We start from the raw sequence: 26,307 nt of genomic DNA, 5'->3' as shown, positions 1-26,307 counted from the left end.
CACCGTGATTCCATCCTCTAAAAAATAACTAACATCATTGTTTTTATATTTCTGTCTGAGTTTTGAGATTAAGGATAATTGGGTCAGAGGGTGTAAGCGTTTTTCATGACTCTTGGTAGAATCTGCCAAAATCCTTTCCAAAAAGCCTGTAATGCCACTAGCATGTATAAAAGTACCAATTTCACTAAACTTTTACCGACTTTAGATGGCACATCATGGTTAATTCTAATTTGCATTTTTATTAACACCAAGACTAACGATGTTTCTACACGGCTGTTCACTTAATTCATTTCTTATCTCTCTCTTTCCTTTGCCAGGTCACTTATTGGGACATTAATGATTTTCTTATGGTTTATGCTAATTACTATATTTAATCTGCTAATTATTTTTATATATTATACATTTATTAATTTTATAAGGAGAGTTACTCTTTGCCTAAGATATCTGCTTCAATTATTTCTTCAATTACTTTTTTAACTCAAAATACTTTTTATTTAGTCAAATGCATTTCAATTTTCCTTGGCGTTTTTTTCTTATTGTGTCTGACTTTCAAAGTCAGTGGCGTGCCAAAACAATTACAAAATAAATGCAGATCAGGTGCTGACATCATTTGGCCACACTTGGTTATAAATTTGTGACCCATGTGATTATCATCAAAATGAGAATATAATTTTAAAACTCCCATAGAGAACTCTGCAACATCTTACACTCACCCTGTAGTATCATAACCTCTGACTAGCATTTGTGTTACATAAAGAGCTTTAAATTTGATTTTCCCTTCTCCCCTGTTCCTTCATCAGTTTACTTAGAAGAACTGACATTTTTCTTATTTTTCTTAGTGCTTCTAATATTGTTTTTAATACAAAATTACCTTAATTATACTTTGTAACTATAGCATAATAAAAAGTAACATTCATTGCCCTTCCTTAATATTTTTATTTACATTTGATTATTACCTCTGCTTCCCTCTTACCACCCCTTCCTCCCCAATTCCAGCCACCAATTCTTCATCTAGTTTTCTAAACCTAGTTTCTGAAACCAGTTTCCAAGCAACTTCCCCCATCACTAAAGTGGAAAACATCCTCCATGGCACTTCAGATAAAAGTGTATTTCAGGGGAAATACATATTTTTAATTTAGCATGTGTCAGAATGACTTTCAGTTGCCATCACATATTAATCGGAAATTAACTACTTCATTTTTATATAAAACCATTTTTTTTATAAAAAGAATCTGATAGAATAACTCCATTGCACCGGCTTTTGCAGTTAGAAAATCTGAAGTTATCCATACTTTGGCACTGTTGAAAATGATCTGTCAGCTCTATCGTCTATCTTTTCTTCTCTTTTAGGCTTTTCATTTGTTGGTCATTTTTTACATTGCATATAAATTGTCTGAATTTATTTTCTATTTCATTAATCCAAATTTATTACCCACTTAAAATGTTACAGAATATAATATAGACCAGGCACGGTGGCTCAAGCCTGTAATCCCAGCACTTTGGGAGGCTAAGGCAGGAGGACTGCTCAAGCCCTGGAGTTCAAGGTTGCAGTGAGCCATGATCATGCCACTGCACTCCTGCCTGGGAGACAGAGCAAGACACCATCTCTAAGAAAAAATATATATAATATAAATGCTCCAAAATATTATTCCATTTTAATGTTTCTTAGCATTCATAATTTTAATGTTTTACTTATCCAAGTAATGCATAACATATGATCATTATGAAATTTGAAGTAAAAAAGTTTTATTTAGAGCATACAATGAAAGTCTCAGTTCATCATAACCCTAACCCATAATACCAGGCCAATTCCATAGTCATGTATAATCTTACAGAATTTTTTCACTGAATTTACATATCTAACTTTGAGACACGTATGTTTTAATTTTACTTCAATGGGATCATAATATACAAAGTGTTCTAAAAAGCACTTTATTCCCCTCACCAATATGTCTTAGAAATCTGCATATGTTGGCACCTTCAGATTTATATCAATCTTTTTAATAAGTATATAGTATTCCACAGTAGGTATTTAGCATTATTTATTTATTTATTTTTGAGACAGAGTTTCGCTCTGTCACCCAGGCTGGAGTGCAGTGGTGCGATTTTGGCTCACTGCAGACTCCACCTCCCAGGTTCACACCATTCTCCTTCCTCAGCCTCTCGAGTAGCTGGGACCACAGGCGCCCACCACCATGCCCGGCTAATTTTTTGCATTTTTAGTAGAGACGGGGTTTCGCCATGTTAGCCAGGATGGTCTCGATCTCCTAACCTCGTGATCCACCTGCCTCGGCCTCCCAAAGTGCTGGGATTACAGGCATGAGCCACCGCACCCGGCCAGCATAATTTATTTAATCATTCATTTTATTCATAACTTTTTTCAATATTACAAAAAATCCTCCCAAAACATATGTGAACATGCATCTTTTTGCACATGTATAAGTATTTCTATAGGACAAGTTCTAAGAAATAAAATTTTGGGATTAAAATCTATATGAATTAGTTTTTTTGGAACAATAGAACATATATATCCTATATATGAATATGTATATATAGAGTGTACATATTCACATGTGCATATGTGTCTGCATACATGCACACATGATTTTTTAAAAATAAAATGGTAAAGATCATCTTCTAATAAAAAGTAACAGGTCCTTGCCCCATCCCACTCCTGTACTGGTGGCAACTCTTTTAAAACATGTCTGTGCTCCTTTCTGTGGTGATTACTTCCCTCCCTCTACAAAATATGCTACATAGCTCTTTCTTAATTTACCAAAGCTAGACATTCCTTATAGGCCTTCTACTAGGACAAATGGGGATTTAGCTCATTTACACTCCCTTGCTGCTCTCTCCCACTCCTGTCACCATTTTACTAGTTACTCCACTCCTCTCAGTTCCTCCAGTGGTCAACCCTGTAATTAGGAATATACTAAAGCCTCTGTGTTTTGTTTCATGATACAGGCAGCTGCTCAAATCCACACTTCATGATAATACCTCAGTGCTCTCACCCTTCCCCTCCCAGCCCCTCCATCCCTTTCTTCCACTTCCATACCTACACCGTCTTAACCTTTACTGTTACAATAGCAAGGCTGGTGATATGGTTTGGCTGTGTCCCCACCCAAATCTCACCTTGAATTGTAATAATCCCCACGTGTGAAGGGCAGGACCAGGTGGAGATAATTAAATCATGGGGGCAGTTCCCCCCGTACTATACTCATGGTAGTAAATAAGTCTCACAAGATCCGACGGTTTTATAAATGGGAGTTCCCCTGCACAAGCTCTCTTGCCTGCCACCATATAAAAGGTGATTTTGCTTCTCCTTTGCCTTCTGCCATGATTGTGAGGCCCCCTCAGCCATGTGGAACTGTGAGTCCATTAAACCTCTTTCCTCTATAAATTACCCAGTCTCGGGTATGTCTTTATTAGCAGCGTGAGAACAGACTAATACAGTTGGTAACATCTATGTCCTGTTCTGTAACCCTAAGCTAGTTTTTAAAGCTGAAAACAATAAATGTCATCTAATTATTATGTCTATGTATATATTGTTCACTGATGAATATTTTGTCTGCTAAGACTACATTTCCTTTTTTACTGGTCCAGCATCATAACGCCTGTGCTGCTTGATGAAGAATGTGCCTTTAAAATCCAGTTCCAGCATTTTCTACGTTTTTACATTTTCTAAGTTTGCAATGGTAGTCAGCATGGTAAATTGTTTTACGCTAACCCCATTTGATGGTCTTCTCTGTGATACTCCTTCCAGGCGGAGGATTACACCAGGGAGGCCATGTTTGCTTTGGCCAATAAAATGTGAGTAAACTTACTTCTGAGTCAATTTTAGAAGACAGCAAATGCTCAAAATATTTCCTTTTCCATTTCCCATAGCAATGTTCCAGATAGTTCATTCTAAAAACTGGACTCAAGATGACATGACATGGGTCAGAGCCGCAGTCAATCCTCAAAGGACACGTGACATAAGTATGAAATAAGCCTTTTTTGTTCTAAGCCATTGAGGTTTAGGATCATGTTTACCAAAGCAAAACCAAGCTAAAAATTAATAGTAATCTTAAGTATTCTGGGAATAAGCAGAAATATATTTTTAAAAGAAGAAAATAAAACTTTGTATTACTAAGTAAGAGGCAGAGCACTGACGACAAAATCTCAACTCCTTACACATCCTGGTCCTAACCTCCCTCTTCCCCTTCATCTCCTACAGCAGGAACCTTTCTCCCCATACTCTGGCTAACCTGGTCTTCATCATCATTTATTTTCCTTGAACACTTCCAGCTTGCTCTCTTCTCAGGATTTTTGAACGTGTAGTTCCCTCAGACTGGAATACTATTCCTCCAGAGCTCATAGCTGGCTCCTTCCTAGTTTTTAGAACTCAGCACAAATGTCAGGGAAACCCTGACCAGTTATTCAAGGCTAGTAATCCCCTTCCCACCCTCCACCTGGCAAAGGCTATATATACCATCTTTTCTTCTTCATAAGTCACTCTTCAGGCCGGGTGTGGTGGCTCACACCTGTAATCACAGCATTTTGGGAGGCTGAGGTGGGCAGATCACCTGAAATCAGGAGTTCAAAACCAGCCTGGCCAACATTGAAACCCTGTCTCTACCAAAATTACAAAATTTAGCCGGGCGTGGTGGCGTGTGCCTGTAATCCCAGCTACTAGGGAGGCTGAGGCAGGAGAATCGCTTGAACCCGAGAGGTGGCGGTTGCAGTGAACCAAGATGGCGCCATTGCACTCCAGCCTGGGTGAGAGAGTGAGACTCCTTCTCAACTAATAATAATAATAATAATAATAATAATAATAATAATAATAACTCACTCTTCAAAATTATTTCGCTTTTTAATTTGTAGACTGATGACTCATCGAAAAGCAAGCTCCATGAGAGAGGTGGCATGTTTTCTCTGTTGCTGTTCTCCCTCATGCCAGGGACAGCACCTGGCACATAGTAAGTACTCAACCCTATTTCTCAAATAAATGGAGGTTTAACTAGTGCTCTGACAGGATAGAAGAATGACTGGTATTGTTAGGATACTTGTTCCCACCCAAATCTCATGTTGAAATGTAATCCCCAGTGTTGGAGGTGCGGCCTTGTGGGAGGTGTTTGGATCATGGGGGCGGATCCGTCATGAATGGCTTGGGCCATCCCCTTGGTGATAAGTGAGCTCTCACTCTGAGTTCATGAGTGACCTGGTCATTTAAAAGTGTACGGCACCTCCTCGCTTCTCTCTCTCTCTCTCTCTCACTGGTTCACTTGCTGGCTCCTGCTTTTGCCATGTAAGGTGCCTGCTTCCGCTTCCTTCTGCCATGATTGGGAGCTTCTTGAGGCCTCTCCAGAAACAGAGGCCACTATGCTTTCTGCACAACCTGCAGAACTGTGAGCCAATCAAACCTCTTTTCTTATAAACTACCCAGTCTCATCAATTACAGTCGATGTTTCAATCAAACATTCAGATAAAACAAACTGTCAGAATAAACTTCAGTGGAGTGTTAAAATTCTGTTTATAGATTTTATTGAAACAAACATTATTTTAAATATATTGGTAATAACAGCTCTTAGTAATATTTTCATTATGCAGATATTTTGTGATAGTGATTTTTAAAAGATAAATTATATATGTATTTTAAAAATTTAATGGCAGCATCAAAATGAAAGACCAACCTGTTGTTCATACCGCTGTCTGATGTCCTCCAGTTGCCATAAAAACTCCTTTGATTGTTTCTCACGAAGAGATTTGGATCTAGTTAGATCTGCCTCCACTTTTTCCATCTGTAAAATTTAAAAATCAAATATTAATTTTTTAAACAAACAATTGTGTTCCATGTTTTTGTAATTTGTCCATTTGTTTAAATGACAGATTTTAAACACCTCACCAATAATAATGATGAATTTAAATGTATTAAAATAATGAGACATTTATCAATTCATTTTAATATATTTTAATTATTTAAGGAGGGAAATTAAAATTGGTATATAATTGACTAAATTCTAAAATTACAACAATAATGCAGTGAAAATATAATTTAAGGCATTCTAATATTTATTGAACAAAATTTAATTAAGCCCTTGGTATGTGCTGAATGAGATAAAATATTTCCAAATCATATCTCTGATAAGAGACATATCTTGAATATATAAAGAACTCTTATAGCCCAATAATAAATGGATAATTAAACTCAATTTTAAAGTGGGCAAAGAGCCTGAATAGATATTTCTCCAAAAAGATATACAAAAGGCCAAAAGGCATTTGAAAAGATGCTCAACATCACTGTCTTTAAGCAACTACAAATTAAAACAAGAATGACATATCACTTCATGCCCCAAAGAATAGCAATAATAAAAAAGGACAAATAGTAACAAGTATTGGTAAAGACGTAGAGAAGTCAGAACCTTCAACACTGCTGCTGGGAATATAAAATGGTATAGACATGCTGGAATACAGTCTGTCTGACAATTCCTCAAAACATTAAATAGAGTTACATGTGTCCCAGTAGTTCCACTCCAAGGTAAGAAATGAGAACATACATCCACAAAAAACTTTGTCTACAAATATTTATAGTAGCATTATTCATAACATCCAAAAAGAGGAAACCACCCAAATATCCATCAGTTGATAAATGAATAAACAAAATGTGGTATATTCTTACAGTAGAATATTATTCAATCAAAAAAAGGAAAGAAGTATTAATACATGTACTCTGGGAGGCTGAGGCAGGAGGATCGCTTGAGCCCAGGAGTCGGAGACCAGTGTAGGCAACATAGTGAGACTGTGTCTCTACAAAAAAGAAAAAAATTAGCCGAGCATGGTGGCACGGGCCTACAGTCTCAGCTATTCGAGAGGCTAAGGCAGCAGGATCGCTTAAGCCCCAGAGGTTGTAGCTGCAGTGAGCCATGACTGCACCACTGCATTCCAGCCTGGGAAAAAGGGTAAGATCCTGTCTCAAAACAAAAATTAATTATAAATAGAAAAAAAACTAACACATGTTATAACATGGATGAGCCTTGACAGCATTAAGCTAAGTGTCACAACAGACCACATACTGTAGGATTCCATTTATATTAAATTTCCAGAATAGGCAAATCCATAGAAACAGAAAACAGATTAGTGGTTGCCTAGGGTGAGATGGTGATCTGGGACGGTAACTGTTAAAGGGCATGGTGTTTCTTTGGGGGAAGATGAACATTTTCTAAAATTGATTGTGATGATGTTTGCATAACATCCTGAATACATTTTTTAAAACCACTGAATTGTACACATATGAGTGAATTGTTGGTATGTGAATTTTATCTCAACAAAGCTGTTATTAAAAAAGAAAACGGAAAAAGGAAAAGTCAAATATTCCACCACACCCATGAGGCCTCACATAATCCAACCCCAGTGATCTCTCACAGCTCATCTCTACTGCTCTATCCCACTACCACCACCACCACAGTCCACCTACCTGCTGCCCAGGCCTATAATGTGTCAGAAGTGCTCTCACCTTGTGGGCAGGAGGTTCTGCCTGATATTCACACAGTTTCTTTCTCAAAGTATTGAGGCTTTGTTTAGCATCACCTTTGTACTGAGACCTTCTAGACCACTCCATTTTAAATTGTACATTGCAATTCCCCAGCCACTAAGTCCACCTAGTCCCCCTATCCCTGCTTTGCTACCCTCTTGTTCCACAGGATATATCACCTTCAGATTCACTATATAATCTACATCTTCATTAGGGCTGTTTGTAATGTCTCTCTCCCGCAGTGTAATGTCACCCCATGTTCACTGTCATCAGTGAAATAGTATCAACGATTTATCACAGTGCCTGGCACATACAGGGAATCAATAAATACTAATCAAATGAAAACAAAGATTGCACAGTGTACCCAACTTGGTTCAAGACTTGCTGAATTTACAATTTCCAACATTTAGTTCCAAATTCTTTAAAACACACACAAAATAAATAAAAGCATGTTGGATCTAACTTTTTCTATCACTTTGTCCATGTTATGATCAGATGCAATGAGAAAGAGATGTTCTTACAGTCATGAAAAAGCTCTCCATGTCAACAACATGAAAATGGTGCCTTTTATTCAAAGCAATGCAGTATTTTACTTGTCTTTAAACCCCTGCACATTTGGGTATAACTTAAGACAATATTTTTTGTCTGAGGCAATTACCAGTTAACGTGGCAACCATTCTACCACTGGCTACTTTATATTACTTATTATTCTGCTTCACTGGTATGTGGAACTACTTGTACTTTGTTCAGCTTGTACACAATGCCTTCTTTCAGGTTACCTTTTGGTAAGCACTAAGATTAGTTAAGACACGAATATTGGAGGAAATGAACTATGAAAAATGCTTCTTTCACAGTTTTTCACAATATATTTGAAAAAAACATTTCAATGCATTTATTCAGACATGATTAGACTTTAAGGTTCTAGGAACAAAGATGTTCAGTGAAAGGCAACCAGTTTCACTGCATGAGAACAAAATGCATATTACCACCCACTACTGTGTCTAACACCACATTCCAGTTTCTGGTTCTTACATTGAAGTTTGAATGCCCTCTAGATTATAGCATGATATTTAGCACCCAAGTATTTCTTTGTAAATACCAAGGATTGCAATCCCAAAAATATTAAGTCATCAGTGTAAAATTCAATTAGAGTTCTAAGATTACTGATTCATAGATAATTAGTATTGTGGTCAAGAATAAATTTAAGGAATGATTAAAGGAAGCACAGTCAAGCACACTTTGGTTTTTTGTTTCTAACTCAAGACTTTGGTTTCAAGGCTCTCTTTCTTTCAGTGCTTTTCATATTGGACCTCAAGTGAGATGCTCCTTAATCTGCCCTCAGCAATCCAGACTCCAGTACCCTTGATATTTTCCAAGCAAGCCATGGCTGTCCTTGACTCTAGGGCCTTTTGCCCATCATACTATCAGTAGGTCTTTTCATTTTTTTTTTTTCATCCAGTCAGTCTTTTCAAAGTTGACTCAAGTTTTCCTTCTTCTCTAAGGTGTTCTTTAATCCCACTAACTGAATAAATGCCTTCCTTCTCTCTGTGCTCTAGGACTTAACATCTTTATTCTTCTAGCACATTGTGTATTTCTCTATAATATGGAAATGTTTCAAATATGTAAGCTTTGTTTAGTAATGCAGATAATGAGCCCACAAATAAAAGAACTATGGCAAGTCTTTCTTTTGTATATTTATTAAATAGCTGCCATGGTATGCGAAGTAAAGATGTATTAAATTCTTAAGGATGAGGAGGAGGGACATCAGCAAGATGGTAGAATAAAAGTTCCACAGCTCCAGTCTATCTCACAGAAATCCAACTAGCAACAATTCACAGACAAGAAAACCTTCGTGAATATTCCAGAACATAGGAGTGAGGCTGAGACATGCTCTTGGATTACAGAACTGACAAAAGTCACATTACAAAAATAATAGAAATGGTTTCACAGTGACTGTATCATCACTCCCACAAACCACCATAGTGCCACACAGAGAGGATTCCCCTGGGCCCATGGTTTCTACAGTGGGAAAGAGGTGAACATCCAGCTTTCCCAGCATTCCAAGATGCTTGGCAGGAGTCCCACTTCTGCCTCGCCTTAAAAGGAACATTGGGAGTATTAGCAGGGCTAGAACATCTGAGATCAGCTAGAAACAAAGAAGGGAAAATGGAGCTCACAGCAACCTCTGCATTCTGGCCAGTGGAGGCACCCAATCAGAGAGACCAACAAATAGCATCACTGAACAGGAAGCACAGTTGACAGATCTGCCAAGCTCAAGTCCCTAGCCAGATTTGCCACCCAGCCTCAGAGCTTGGCATACTTCCCCAGGCTCAGAGGCAAGCCCAGATCCCTGCATATCTGCAGAGCAGAGCATGTAGTCCAATCCAATCTTAGCAGTGATTGCCCCTGTCTAGTGTTGGAGCCCAGCCTGAGGTGCAGGCAGGGAGACAAGCCCAAAACTACACATAATTGTGGGCATAGCATCTAGCTTTGCCCATCTGAGTGGCTGGCTGAGCAGCAACCCCAGAGACCTTGACAGCATTGGAGTCTGACCTTCAGCCCTGTCCAACTACAGATTTCAAACATGAGTACCACCATGCCAGGGAACCCAGCCTGCAACCCTGCCTAATCAGAGGTTATCACAGAGCCCAGCCAGCAGCTGTGCTTGATTATGCAGCCTAGCCAACGGTCTCACTGGACTGTGAAGCACAACCAGGAGCCACACCTGACTTCATATAACAGGCAGCAGCCCCTCATAACTAAAGAACCCAATAGCAAAATCTGCTTGCTCATGGTCACTATCAGCTGGTCCATCCAGAATCTTAGGCTAGACTAAATACTGAAAGTGTCCATCCCCACCAAAGGACATCTACAAAGGCCAAAAGAGGAAGCCAATTCATCAAACGTACAGACATGAAGGTAAGTACACAAAGATTACAAAAAAAATCAAGGAAATATACGCCACAAGAAGAAACTAAGAGAGAAAGCTCCAACAATGAACCCTAAAAATATGAGGATCTATAAAATGACTGACAATTCAGAATAATCCTTCTAAGAAGATCACGGATGTATTAGTTTGTTCTTGCATTGCTATAAAGCCCTGAGAGTGGAATTTATAAAGGAAAAGAGGTTTAATTGGCTCACAGTTCAACAGGCTGTACAGGAAGCATGATGCTACCATCTGTTCAGCTTCTAGAGAGGCCTCAGGAAACTTACAATCATGGCAGAAGGCAAAGGGGGAACAGGTGCATCACATGGCTAGAGTACGAGCAAGAGAGAGTGAGGACGAAGGTGCTACACACTTTTAACAACCAGATCTCATGAGAACACCCTCACTTTCACGAGAACAGCACCAGGGGGATGATGCTAAATCATTTAGGAGAACCCACCCTCATGATTCAATCACCTCCCACTAGGCCCAAACTCCAAGACTGGGAATTACAATTTGAAATTAAATTTGGTTTGGGACACAGATCTACACCATATCAATAGAATTATAAGAAAATATGGATAGAAAAGTAAATAAAACTTGAAAAACAATATACAGACAAAAGAATTAGTTTGACAAAGGAACGGAAATTATTTTTAAAAATAGAAATCCTAGAGATAAAGAATACAATAACTAAACTGAAAAATTTTATTAAAAGCTTGAACATCAGACTCAAACAAATAGAAGAAAGAATCAGTGAGTTCAAAGACAGGACATTTAAAATTATCGAGTCACAGGAGCAAAAAGTAAAAAGAATAAAGAAGGCTTATGAAAATTATAGGACACCATCAAGAGACCTAACTTTCACATAATAGGAGATCCAAAGGAGAAGAGAGAGAGAAATGCCCCCCCAAAAAAGCATATTTAAGAAAATAATGGTTGAAAGCTTCCCAAATCTAGAAAAACATGTCAATATCCAGGCACAGAAGATTCAGAGGTTACAATCGAATTCAACCCAAAGACAGTTCACGAAGACACATCATAATCAATTATCAAAAATCAAAAACAAAGAAAGAATTCTGAAAACCAAAAGAGAGAAGATACATATCACATACAAGGGAGTTGTAACATGGCTATCAGCAGATTTCTCAGCAGAAACCCTGCATGCCAGGAGACAGTGGGAAGATATATACTCAAAGTACTGAAGGAAAAAAGCTGTCAATCAAGAATACTCTACCTGGCAAAGTTATCCTTCAGAAGTAAGAGAGAAGTAAAATCTTCCCGCACCTCCATCTTCCCCCCAAAAAGAGGGAGGTCATCACCATGAGCCTTGTCTTACAGGAATTATGAAAAGGAGTTATTTAAGCTGAGAGACAGTCATTTTCATATGCTAATAACATAAAACATATGAAAGTAAAAAACTCAATGGTATAAGTAATACATAGTCATATTCAGAAGACTTTAGTGCTGTAAGTATGGTGTGTAAAGCAATTTTATCTCTAGTATGATGGTTAAAAAACAAAACTTTTAAAAGCAACTATAACTGCAATAAATTGTTAAGGGAGGCAAGGTGTGGTGATTCATGTCTGTAATCCCAGCACTTTGGGAGGCTGAGGTGGGCAGACCACTTGAGCTCAGGAGTTCAAGACCAGCCTGGGCAACATAGTAAGACCCCATCTCTACTAAAAATACAAAAGTTACATGGGCACAGTTGTGTGTGCCTGTAGTCCCCGCTACTTGGGAGGCTGAGGCACGAGAACTGCTTGAACCTGGGAGGCGGAGGTTGCAGTGAGCTGAGATTACACCACTGCACTACAGCCTGGGTGACAGACCAAGACTCTGTCTCAAAAAAAAAAATTGTTAAAGGATACAAATTATAAAAAGCTGTAAATTGTGAAATCAAAAACATAAAATTAAGGGAGAATAAAAGTGTACAGTTTTTATATGCAATAAAGTTATTATCATCTTGAAGTAGCCTGTTATAAGTAGAAGATGTTTTATGTAAGTCGCATGGTAACCACAAAGTAAAAATCTATAGTAGTTGCACAAAACATAAAAAGAAAGGATTCAAAGCATATCACTACAGAAAATCTTCAAACTGCAAAGAAAGATAGCAAGTGAGGAAGAAAAAAAGAACAAAGAATCTACAAAACAACCAGAAAATAAATTACAAAATGGAAGTACTGAATCCTTACCTATCAATAATTACTTAGAATATAAATGAACTAAATTCTCCAATCAAAAGACATAAAGTAACTGGATAAATAAACAAAACTCAACTACATGTTTCCTACAAGAGACTCATGTCATGTTTATGGACACAAATAGACTAAAAGTGAAGGGATAGAAAAGATATTTCATGCAAATAGAAATGAAAAGAGAGCAAGGGTAGATATATTTAAATTGGATAAAATAGAGTACATTAGTCCATTCTCACACTGCTATCAAGACATACATGAGACTGGGCAATTTATAAAGGAAAGACATTTAATTGACTCACAGTTCAGCATGGCTGTGGAGGCCTCAGGAAATTTACAATCATGGTAGATGGCAAAGGGGAAGAAAGGCACCTCCTTCACAGGGCAACAGGACAGAGTGAGTACAAGCAAGGGAAATGCCAGATGCTTATAAAACCATCAGATCTCATGAGACTCACCCACTATCAAGAGAACTGCATGGGGGAAACCACCTCCATGATCCAATTACCTCTACCTGGTCCCACCCTTCACATGTGGGGATTATGGGGATTACAATTTGAGGTGAGATTTGGATGGGGACACAGAGCCAAACCATATCATAGAATTTAAGTCAAAACTGTAAAATGAGAAACAGAAGGTCATCATATAGTGATAAGGGGCTCCACTCATCAAAAGGATATAACAATTACAAACATATACACACCCAATATAACGGCACCTAAATATATAAAGCAAATATTCATAGATATGAAGGAAGAGATAGACTGTAATACAATAACAGGAGAGAACTTCAGTACTACACTCTCAACAGTAGACAGATCATCCACATAGAACATCAATAAGGAAACATCAGACTTAAACTACACTTTAGAGCAAATGTACCTAAAAGACATTATGCTCAGCATTCCATCCAGCAGCAACAGAATACACTTACGTCTCAAGTACACATGAAACATTCTGCAGAACTATGTTAGGCTACAAAACAAGTCTTAAGAAATTTAAGAGGATTTAAATAATATAAAGTGTCTTTTTCAATCACAATGGTATGAAATTAAAAATCAATTAACAGCAGAAACCTTGGAAAATTCACAAATATGTGAAAATAACATAATCCTGAACAACCAGTAAGTCAAAAAAATCAAAAGAAAAATTAAAAAAAAAACTTGAGACAAACAAAAACAGGACACAGGATGCCAAAACTTATGGGATATAGCAAAAGGAGTCCTACAAGGGAAATTAATGGCAAAAAAAAGCCTGTATCAATTTTTTTTAAAAAAGAAAGACAAACCTCAAATCAACAACCCAATATTATACCTCAGAACTAAAAAAAAGGAAAAATGAACTAAGCCTAAAGTTAAGAGAAGGAAGGAAGTCATAAAGATCAGAGCAGAAAAAAATGAAATAGAGACTAGAAAAACAATAAAAAAGATCAATGAAACTACGAGTTGGTTTTTCAAAAAAATAAAATTTACAAAACATTAGCTAGACTAAGAATAAAAGAGAAGACTCAAATAAATAATATCAGAAATGAAAGGGCAGACTTTAACACCGATAATATAGAAACACAAAAACAAGGGAGAATTACGAACCACTATTCATCAACAAATTGTATAGCTGAGGAAACAGATGAATTCCTACACATATAGAACCTACCACGACTGAGTCATGAAGAAATAGAAAATCTGAACAGACCAGCAATGACTAAGGAGACTGAATCATTAGCAAGAAACTTCTCAACAAAGAGAAGCTCAGGACATGATGAAAAAGAGAAGCTTCGGCTCACTGCTGAATTCTACCAAACATAAGAAGAACTAATACCAATCCTGCTCAAACTCTTCCCAAAAAACTGAAGTAGAGGGAATATTTCCAAACTCATATCGTAAGACCAATGTTACCCTGATACCAAAAACACACAACGGCACAAGGAAAGAACATTACAGGCCAATATCCCTAATGAACATAGATGCAAAAATCTTCAATAAAATACTAGCAAAAAAAAAAAAAAAAAACCCAGAATTCAACAACACATTAAAATGATCAGCTAACCACAATCAAGACGAATTTATCCCTGGGATGCAAAAGCGTTTCAACATATGCAAATCAATAAATGTTAGACAACACATTAATAAAATGAAGAATAAAAACCACATGATTATCTCAATAGATGCAGAAAAATCACTTGCCAAAATTCAACATCATTTCATAATAAAAACTCTTAACAAAATTAAGTATAGAAAAAAAACATACCATAACATAATAATCAACATGTATGACAAGCCCACAGGTAAAATCCTACTCAATGGTGAAAAGCTGAAAGCTCTTCTTCTAAGATTTGGAATTAGACAAGGATGTCCACATTTATTTTCAACATACTAGTAGAAGTCCTAGCCAGAGTAATTTGGCAAGATAATGGGGAAAAAAGGCATCCTAGTAGGAAAGGAAGAAGTAGAATTGTCTCTGTATGCTGATGACACAATCTATATACAGAAAACCCTAAGGATTCCACACACACACAAAAAAACTGAACTGATAAATGAATTCAGCAGAGTTGAATAAAATCAACATTCAAAAATCATCTGTGTTTCTATACAATAGTAACAAACGATTCAAAAAAGTTTTTTTTTTGAGACAAAGTCTCGCTCTGCTGCCCAGGCTGGAGTGCAATGGCAAGATCTCGGCTCACTGCAACCTCTGCCTCCCAGGTTCAAGCAATTCTCCTGCCTCAGCCTCCTGAGTAGCTGGGATTACAGGTGCTCACCACCACACCCAACTAATTGTTGTATTTTTTGTAGAGATGGGGTTTCACCATGTTGGTCAGGCTGGTCTGGAACTCCTGACCTCAGATGATTCACCTGCCTCAGCCTCCCAAAGTGTTGGGATTATAGGTGTGAGCTACCACTCCCAGCCCAAAAAAGAAATTGTTAAGAATCTCATTTATAATAGCAATAAAAATAAAATAATTAGTATTCATTTATCCAAAGAGGCAAAAGATGTATACATTGGAAACTATAAAACACCAATGAAAGAAATTAAGGAAAACACGGGTAGAAAGATACCCTGTGTTCTCAGATCAGAAGAATTAATAGTGTTAAAATGCCCATACTACCCAAAGCAATCTACAGATTCAAGCAATTCCTATCAAAATGCCAATGTCATTTCTCACAGAAATAGAAAAACCAATCCGAAAATTGGTATGGAATCATAGAAGACTCCAAATAGCCAAAGCAATCTTGAACAATAAGTAACAACAACAAAGCTGGAGGCATCACACTACCTGATATCAAAATATAATAAAAAACTACATTAATCAAACAGCATGGTATAGGCACAAGAGCTGATACATTAGCCAGAGGAACAGGACAGAGTTCAGAAATAAACATCCATTTATAGACAATCGATTTCAATAAAGGTGCCAAAATCACACAATAGGAGAAAGGATGGTCTCTTCAACAAATGGTATTGAGAAAAGTGGCTATTCACATACAGAAAAAAATGAAATTGGGTTTTTATCATACACCATATACAAAAATATACTCAAAATGGATTAAAGACTTAAATATAAAAGTTGAAGCTATAAAACTAGTAGAAAATACAGGGAGAAAGCTTCCTGACGTCAGTCTTAGCAAAGATTTCTTGGATATGACAATAAAAGCACAGGCAACAAAGGCAAACACAGACAAATGGAATTACATCAAACTAAAATGTTTCTGCACAGGAAACTAAACAATCAACAAAGTAAAAAAACCTACAGAATGAAAGAAAATATCTGCAAACCATACATATTATAAGGGATTGATATTCAAAATATATAAAGAACACAAATAACTCAATAGCAAGAAAAATAAACTGATTAAAAAACAGGCAAAGGACCTAATCAGATATTTCTCAAAATAAGACATAAAAATGCCCCACAAGCTGATGGAACGAAATGCTCAACATCACTAATTAGGGAAATGCCAGTTCAAACTACAATGAGATATCACTTCACAACTGTTAGAACGGTTTTTATCAAAAAGATGAAAGTGAACAAGTGCTGCTGAGGATGTGGAGAAAAGGGAACCCTTGTACACTGCTGGTGATGATGTAAATTAGTATAACCACTACAGAAAATGTATGGAATTTCCTCAAAAAACTAAAAATAGAACTACCATTTTTTCATCCAGCAGTCCCACTACTCAGCATAAATCAAAGGAATTGAAATCAAAATTTCAAAGAGATATATACACTCCCATGTTCATTGCAGCATTATTCACAATAGACAAGATATGGAATCAACCTATGTATCCATTGAAGGATAAAGGTATAAAGAAAATGTGGCATGTATATATCTTGGAATACTATTCAGCCTTTAAAAATAAGGAAATTCTGTCATTTGTGATAACATGGATAAACCTGGAGGACATTGTGTTAAGTTAAATAAGCCAGGCACAGAAAGACAAAATGGCATGATCTCACTTACAGGTAGAATCTAAAAAAGTTGAACTCAGAGGTAGAGAGTACAATGGTAGTTAGTAAAGGCTGGGCGAGAGTAGGAAAAGGGAATTGGGGAGATACTGTTCAAAGGGTACAAAGTTTCACTTAGACAAGAAGAATACTTTCTAGTGATCAACTGCAGAGCATAGTGACTTTAGTTAATAATATATATTTCAAAATTGGTAAGAGAGTATATTTCAAATAGTCACCATAAAAAACAAGTAAATGAGGTTATGGCTATGTTAATTAGCTTGTTTTAATCATCTACATTGTGTGTATGTGTGCATTTTGATATATATATCAAAACATCACATTGTATCTCATAAATATATACAATTATGATTTGTCAATTAAAAATATAAAAAATTAAAATTAAAATTATTTGGGGTCAAAAAAATCTCTTAAGGATGAAATGGTAAGCAAAAGTGATACAGGAACTAAACAGAAGGTAAATCAAGGATGGTAGGCCTGATATATTCAGCATTTTTAAGACAAATCTACATATAAAATAGGTTTTTGTTTCTTTTACTTTGGGCAAGTTGAAATATTAAAAATAAATAATAAACATTAAAATATTTAAAATGTTAAACATTTAAGTACTTAAAATAGAAGAATTTTATGTACTCAAAGTTGGTAAAAATAGATTATCTTCTATCTCAATAATTTAAAACACATTAAAAGGCTTTTGTACCAAAACATTTTAAAAAATTCAAAGTAAATAACAACTGATATTATAACAAAACAAAATACATGTTATTTTAGATGATACTGACCGAAAATGCCAGACCCCATTCCATTCTCTTTTCACAATATAACAAAAATTCAAAAATCGTCTTACAAAACACTTCGTAGAAAAACACAGCGTTCTCAGTTGCCATAGATACACAACATTCTGCTTCATCATGCATCATTCCATATTCCATTCAACTTCAAGTAAAAAGAAATACATAAAGGAAACGCCTTTATTGTGTAACTCAGGCTTCAAGAGAACCTAAGATTAAAACCTAGTGGCCAAAAACGGTACAGAAAAGGGCTTGAGTACATTTCTGTGGCTGTTTAGTGTTCAAAGATAATAAAGTGTGTTAGGTTTTTTTTTTGTTTTGTTTTGTTGTTTTTTTTTTGAGACAGTGTCTTGCTCTGTGGCCCAGGCTGGAGTACAGTGGCACAATCTCAACTCACTGCAACCTCTGACTCCCAGTTAAAGCGATTCTCCTGCCTCAAGTCTTCCGAGTAGCTGGGATTACAGACAAGTGTGAGCCACCGCACCTGGCTTGAAGTGTATTAGATTTTCCTGATATGGTGCTTCAAAAATTACTTGTTGGTATATGTAAGAGAAAGCCCACGTATCCATAGCTTTAACAAGGGGTCCCCAACCCCCGGGGCCATGGACTGGTACTGGTCCTTGGCCTGTTAGGAACCCTGCATACAGCAGGAGGTGAGTGGCACGGTGAGTGAGCATTACCACCTAAGCTCCACCTCCTGTCAGATCAGTGTTGGCATTAGATTCTCACAGGAGCGTGAACCCTATTGTGAACTGTGCATGCGAGGGATCTAGGTTGTACGCTCCTTAAGAGAATCTAATGCCTGATGATCTGAGGTGGAACAGTTTCATCCCCAAACCATCCTTCAGGTCCATGGAAAAGCTGTCTTCCAGAAAACTAGTACCTAGTGCCAAAAAGGTTGGGTACTGCTGGTTTAAATAGTATAGGTGCTTATTTTTTTTCCCTTATGTTACAAAAAGTTCAGAAGTAGTCTGCTACATTGGCAGCTCAAAGATGTCAGGGCAACTGCAATTCAGCCTTCTCCTAGCGGTTGCAAAATGGTTTCTGTAGCTTTGCATATCTGGAAAAGGAAGGGTAAAGGGTGAAGGGTAAAGACTGAAGGGCAAAGGGTAAGTATCAGGTGAGTTGAATCCCCTTTTAGGGGGCTTTCCTGCAAGTTTCTGCCAATAGCAAATTAATTATCCTATTTGCATCGCAACTCACTTGAACTACATTAAATGTCCAGCTCCATCTACAAGGTAAGAGTATAGTTTTAAAACTGTGTCTCATGTTGCCCTAAGTAAAATCAAGGTTCTATTACTAAGAAAGTAGGAATGTATATTGGATGAGCATCTGGCAGTCTCCATCAGATACAGTCATAATAAGTCATTACTCTTTCTCCAGTAAAGTACTACTGTGTTATTATACTCTAAGTAATTTGACATATACAATTCATATTATACAATTATGCAATTATATATAAGTACACAATTCAAAATATATTTTGTTGTATTTAATACATATTTAAGGTGTAAGAAATAATTCTTCAAATATTTTCATATGTAGCTAGACAGATACATAGATATGAATAGATAGGCTTAAGGTGTAAGAAATAATCCTTCAAATATTTTCATATGTAGCTAGATAGATACATAGATATGAATAGATAGGCAGGCTGGCAGATAGACATAAATGGCAGAAAGATAAACATTTATTTCTGTGCCTGGCTAAAGAACCAACTGGAACTAATGTTCTCAACAAGGAAAATCAATGACCATGTTAACTGATGATATCTGTAGTGCATTTGTGAAAGACAATCATCAGTTGATATAAGAAAGACAACATGTCTTATATGTATGTTAGTGTGGGTGAAGAAAGGTATGAAATAGGAGAGATAGGAAATGTAGGAATATTTCCAGACATTTAACTACATTACTAACACCATAAAAGTTTACCTAAACAAAATAACAAGACTAACATATCTATTTGTCTGAAAAGGATTTTATTTCTCCTTCACTTATGAAGCTTAGTTGCCCGATAAGAAATTCTGGGTTGGAAATTCTTTTCTTTAAGAATGTTGAATATTGGCCGCCAATCTCTTCTGGCTTGTAGGGTTTCTGCTGAGAGGTCTACTGTTAGTCTGATGAGTTTCTCTTTGTAGGTGACCTGGCCTTTCTCTCAGGCTGCCCTTAACATTTTTTCCCTTCATTTCTACCTTGGAGAATCTCATGATTATGTGTCTTGGGGTTGATCTTCTCATGGAGTATCTTACCGGGGTTCTCTGAATTTCCTGAATTTGAATGTTGGCCTGTCTTGTTATGTTGGGTAAGTTCTCCCGGATGATATCCTGAAGTATGTTTTCCAACTTGATTCCATTCTCCCTGTCTTTTTCAGGTACACCAATCCGTCATAGGTTTGGTCTTTTTACATAATCCCATAGTTCTCAGAGGTGTTGTTCATTTATTTTCATTCTTTTTTCTCTAATCTTTTCTGCCTGTCTTATTTCAGCAAGATCTAAATTATTTTCCCTGGTCTACTTAACTTTTGAGACTTGTCGTTGCATTGTGAAGTTCTATGCAGCCATAAAAAGCAATGAGATCATGTCTTTGCAGGGACATGGATGGAGCTGGAAGCCATTACCCTCAGCAAACTAACACAGGAACAGAAAACCAAACACTGCATGTTCTCACTTGTAAATAGGAGCTGAACAAAGAGAACACATAGACACAGGGAGGGGAGAGCATCAGGATAAATAGCTAATGCATGTGGGTCTTAATACCTTAAGTGATGGGTTGAAAGGTGCAGTAAACCCCCATGGCACATGTTTACCTATGTCACACCTGCATGTCCTACATATGTATCCCAGAATTAAAATCAAATCAAATTACACTTTTTAAAAATCCATTAATGAATTAACTATTCTTCCCTGCTCAAAGCACTGCCCCTTACTTCATTATTCTACTACTTTTAGATAATCAGCTTTCATATATCTTAAGAATCATATTTCTTTATTAATAAAAGAAAAGCAATAAAGTTAAATGGGTTATTATTACAGTTATTTTCATGAACATCATAATTGTTGCAGAATATCACTAACGTTTTGGAAACAGTTAAAGAAATTAAAACTTTATTTTTTTTGTTTTTGTTTTTTGGAGAAAGGGTCTTGCTCTGTCGCTCAGGCTAGAGTGCAGTGGAGTGACCATGGCTCACTATAACTTCAAATGGCTGAGCTCAAGTGATCATCTTACCTCAACCTCTGGAGTAACTGGTACCATAGGTACACGCCATTTTGCCCAGATAATTTTTTAATTTTTTGTCAAGATAGCGGGTCTCCTTCTGTTTCCCAGAATGACTCCTGGGCTCAAGTGATCATCTCACCTCAAAAGTTCTGGGATTATAGATATGAGTCACCACGCCTGGCCAAAACACTTTCTTACATATTAAAATAATAAATTCCTTTTGGACAAGTATTAACATTCTAAAAAACATTTTATTGAAATATAATAAAGCTAAAGAAAAGGGAACATGGATGATTTTCTCAAATTGAATACCTCCATGTAACTAGCACTCAGGTCAATAAATTGTATCTCAGAAGTCATTACCTCTCCATCCAAGAATAACTTGCATTCACTAATTTTGTTTGGTTCTGTTTCTAACATAAATGGATTCATATAATAAAAACTGTTTGTGATCTTTGTGGCTGATTTCGTTCAACTTTACATCTGTGAAATTCAAACATGTTGTTAGGTAGATTTGTAGACTCTTCATTCACATTGCTGTATAGTACTCCGTTGTGTGACTAGACCACAGTTTACTTATTCATGTTACTTCTGATGGATTTGGGTATTTTCCAGTTTTTTTACTATTATAAATCATGCTGCTATTAATATTCTAGTACATGTCTTTTTGTCAAGTACATACATATTTCAGTATGGCATATATGTAGGTGCAGAATAGCTGAGAATAAGGCACGCATATATTTAGTTTTCTTAGATATTGTCAAATAGTTTTCCAAAATGGTTGTACCCATTTATATTCATATTAGTAGTATACATCAGTTTCATTGTTCCACCATTCTTGTAAACACTTTTTATTTTCTGTTTCATTTAAGGCACTCCATTGGATGTGTAATAGTATAGCATTGTGGTTTTATTTTTGCATTCCCCTGATGACTAAAGAAACTAAGCCCCTTTTTATTTATTTTTTTTGAGATGAAGTCTCGCTCTTGTCCCCCAGGCTGGAGTGTAATGGTGCGATCTCGGCTCACTGCAACCTCTGCCTCCCGGGTTCAAGTGATTCTCCTGCCTCAGCCTCCTGAGTAGCTGGGATTACAGGTGCCTGCCATCATGCCTGGCTAATTTTTGTATTTTTAGTAGAGATGGGGTTTCACCATGTTGGCCAGGCTGGTCTCAAACTCCTGACCTCAGGTGATCCGCCTGCCTCGGCCTCCCAAAGTGTTGGGATTACAGGCATGAGCCACCATGCCCAGCCCTAAGCCCCTTTTTATATGTTAATTGGCCACTATGAAATCAACTTTTGTGAAATATCTGTTCAAGTATTTTACCCATTTGTCCATTTGAAGTCAGCCCTTATTGATTCGCAGTTCTTTATCTATTCTGGGTATGAGTCTTTTGTTCAACATATGAATTTCAATTATCTTCCCCAACCTGGAGTGCCTTTTCACCTTTGTACTGGTCTCTTTTGATGAATAGAAGTTCTTAATTTCAATGAAGCCCAATTTTAAAATATTTTGTTTTTTATGCCTTTTTGTTTCCTATTTAGAAAATCTTTATCTATTCCCAACTATCAAAAATGTTCCTACATCTTCGTTTGAAAATTTAATCGTTTTACCCTTCATTTGTATATTTACAATCCTTTTGGAGTTAATTTCATAAATGGGGTAAAATAAGGGGCAAGATTCTTTCCCCCCCCCATATGACTATCTACTTGATACTGCACCATTTATTGAATTGGTCATTTTTTTCCCCATTGCACTGCTCTAGCTCCTTTTGACATGAATCAGACTGTTCATATAGGTGTGGGTGTTTTTGGTCTCTTTCTTCTGTTCCACTGGTCATCTTGTGCCAATACCACACTCTATTAATTACCATGGTTTAACAGTATCCTCAATATCTGATAATATAAGTTCTCCAATTGCATTCTTCTTCAAGATTGCCTTCACTTTGCATTTCATGTACATCTTGAAATCAGCTTCAGAGTCCCCCTCTGTTCCCCTAAAATGGCACTGTTAAGATTTTGATTTTTAAAATTTTTTTTTATTTTTAAGATTTTGATTTTTATAATTATGGTGATTCTATAGATTTGAGAACTGCCATTTTTATAACATGGAGACTTCAAATCCATACACATGATATATACCTCAGCTTATTCAGGTCTTCTTTAGTTTCTCTCAACAACACTTTCTAGTTTCAGAACAGAGACTTTGTGCATCTTTTGTTAGATTTATTCTTGGGTAAGTGATGCTTTTTGATATTACTATAAATGGCATCTTCTTCAAGTTTTATTTTGTATTTGTGCTGGTAGGTAGGAATAAAATGTATTTGTAAAATGTATTTGTATATTTGTATAGAAAATTTACTTGTATATTTATTTATATTTAGTGACCTAAGCTCATTACCAATAACATTTTAACAAGTAAACATTTTAAGAAACTCATAGTCACACAAAGATGTCACAATGCAGATAAGTGCATAACTCATTGGGTTACCTTAGATGACTCTCCTCCGTGTTCTCTTAATGACCTGTGAACTCCACTAGTTACACCATCTATTATAATCATACACCTTTATGCATTGGTCTATCACACAAGCCACAAACATGCCTATAAATAATCTGTGTATTCCCAGAATCTACAACAGTGGCTAGTAGAGAGCAGGTATTCATAAATTTTTTATGAATAAATGAAAGAAAAAATCCAGTCTGTTGAATCCTTTGACTGGCCAGTAAGTCAATAAAACAGTCCCTGTATTAAAAAATAACAATGTTACTATTTTCACAAATCAGCCAAGTGGAGACATAATGACATGTTTTCTAGCCTGACATTCTCAGTAGATGATTATTTTGCTTATTTTCTTTCTGCAAAAGAGATTAGTCACTGATGAATATTAGTAGGAAAAAGCTTCACTTACTATCCAATTAAGCACTTAAAGATACAAGTTTTCTTTTAAGTGTTTTGTTTATTTTTTGTTTTTCAAAGCCAAACACTTATACATATTCTTTGGAAGCTGTCATTTAGAATTCATTAATTATCAAAATAGCATCTATTTAAACATTTAAAGGTATTCTAAAATTTTATCTCTGCTACCTAATCTTAAAGACAATATTTAATAGAGACATTTCTCCATTATCATCAATAATTAACCGAGAGAAAATGCTTCTATTTATATTGGGTCTCTTATTACCATAAAAGTAGTCTTAAAAGGCTGATTTAAAATTACATGAGCTAATACGAGCCTAAAAGGACAATAAGACAAAGGTCCAAGTCATAATGAATGGTTTGTATGATGATTGGTTTTGTTCTTTAAGTCTATTTCTTATCCAATGACACATAATGACACAAACATAACCAGATAGCGTTCTTGCTTCCTTGTAAGTTGAGACTTCTTTTCATTAATTCAATAACAATAATAGGATGATACACTAAAACTTAAAAATCTCTAAGAATGCAAGGAACTGACTAGCCAGTTTCAATTGTGCTAGAAACCAGGATAAACCTCACTTGTCAACACCAGCGCTTTTCAGAACTTTGTTTTCATGACAAACCAGTGGGTTTTCCAGGTATAAAGGTAGCATCATATATCTAATGACTGTTAAAAAGAAAAGGAGTAGAATTTAAAGCCAGATATTTAGCAGCAAATAGCATTTAATAAGGATGTATTTTCAAGAGGAGAAAAATAAACTAGGAAAGTCAAGTGGCTAGTGGAAGCCCCAGGAGGAACTAGTTAGCTGACATTCATATTGCTGGTATACAAGATTTAAAAGATTTACTTTAATAGAATTGCTGCCAATACTTCAGAGAACATAGCTGTCTTTTTTAGTCATTTATGTGTTTCACAGAGAATAGGTAAATATAGAACGCTGTTTCTTTGAAAAATATGATTATATATATATACATAGAAATAATTCTAACGATAATGCATTTTCACAATTAAAATACGTACATTTTACACAATTAGTTGCTGAGAGCTAAACTTATAATAAATTTCACCATTTCAGTATAAATTAGATTATTTAAGCAATATTAAATGAGATAAATGTTCTTCAAAGCGAAAGAAAGAGTGTACAGCAATTTTTTAAAATGTTTAAGTCTGTTACATTTTGTCTCATGGGCTTTATTTTTGAAACAGCAATTCTCTTTCTAAAACAAACTCAAAGCTTTTATTTTTTAATTCAAAATCCCACAGTCTGCAATCTGCAGCAGTTTCCAAATGGAAAAAGATGCCCTATAGCTCTGCTATCTTTTAAGCAAAATATTTCTGTAAGAAGAGAAAAGCGGTTCAAAACAAGAACAGAAAAGGAAGACTTAAAAATATAGACTATGGAAAAATCTAAACACATTATGATTATCCAAATAATGACTCTGCTGATTGATTTTAGAATTTGAGTTATATCAGATTCACATTTTTTTAATCAACTGATAATCTGTAATCAAAGACACAATTTACCATGTTTGACATATATATTTTAATATTTTAACATTTGTTCAAATTTGCCATGTAAGAATTACTTGATTTGCGAATAAGCCTAGCTATAAGCATTATGTTCTAAATGGGGTCCCTTGTTACTACACTCACACAAAAGGTGCTTTCTTTATTTCAGAAACCCAACTGCACTTGGCAAAACTACATACAATTGAAACCAGTGAAGAATATTTCTTCAACAGAAGACAACCAAAATAATTTCCTGTTCATGGGTTGCTGTTACTATTAGTTTTCGAGGAGTCTGAATCTAGCACACTACACAGACAGATCAGGCCTGGTGAGGGCTGCTCAGAAAGATGGGACATAGGAATCAGGTATGTGGGGGGAATTTGGGGGGATCCTAGAGGCATGCGCCAAATTGGGTTCTTCATTGGATCATTTAACCAGTCCACAGCAATGTAATACCAAGAAGACAGAAACACATGAACTCTTAGGTAAAGAAGAAGGAGACTCAAGTAGGTCTGGCAGAATTGAAGAAGTAAGATCGAATACAGACGATGAGCCAGGCATTCAACAAAACAGTCAGAGATGATATGAGGAGTGGACCAATTAAAAGGGTAGTTCTGGAACCAATTCCACAAATAGGATCTTTCATCCCTGGCTATCCTTATCTGGTAACATCCTCATTTTGTCTGGATAGGGTTCTTAAGGTTTCCGAGATTATATTATCTCCGGGGCTTTCAATTCTCCCACAGAAATACAATATTCTTTTTTT

At 36.1% G+C, this 26,307-nt stretch overlaps 1 protein-coding gene across 39 annotated transcripts in view; it reads right to left on the bottom strand.

Annotated features, from left to right (window-relative positions):
* The window catches only part of CEP112 (centrosomal protein 112), a 562,721-nt gene that overhangs the window by 285,129 nt on the left and 251,285 nt on the right, over positions 1 to 26,307 (bottom strand). For all 39 annotated transcript variants that reach the window (XR_008679796.2, XR_010133740.1, XR_010133744.1 and 36 more), the window contains one exon: positions 5,673 to 5,780. Coding sequence is in view for 22 of the 39 variants with exons in the window: in XM_031011060.3 (XP_030866920.3) it covers positions 5,673 to 5,780 (108 nt within the window). In the remaining 17 variants the exon portion in view is untranslated. The remainder of the gene's footprint in view (positions 1 to 5,672; positions 5,781 to 26,307) is intronic.

This window comes from Gorilla gorilla, chromosome 4 (genome assembly GCF_029281585.2).
Source record: "Gorilla gorilla gorilla isolate KB3781 chromosome 4, NHGRI_mGorGor1-v2.1_pri, whole genome shotgun sequence".
In the NCBI taxonomy this organism is placed as follows: Eukaryota; Metazoa; Chordata; class Mammalia; order Primates; family Hominidae; genus Gorilla; species Gorilla gorilla.
Note: the sequence above shows the minus strand (reverse complement) of the source record. Positions and strands in the feature narration are given on the sequence as shown.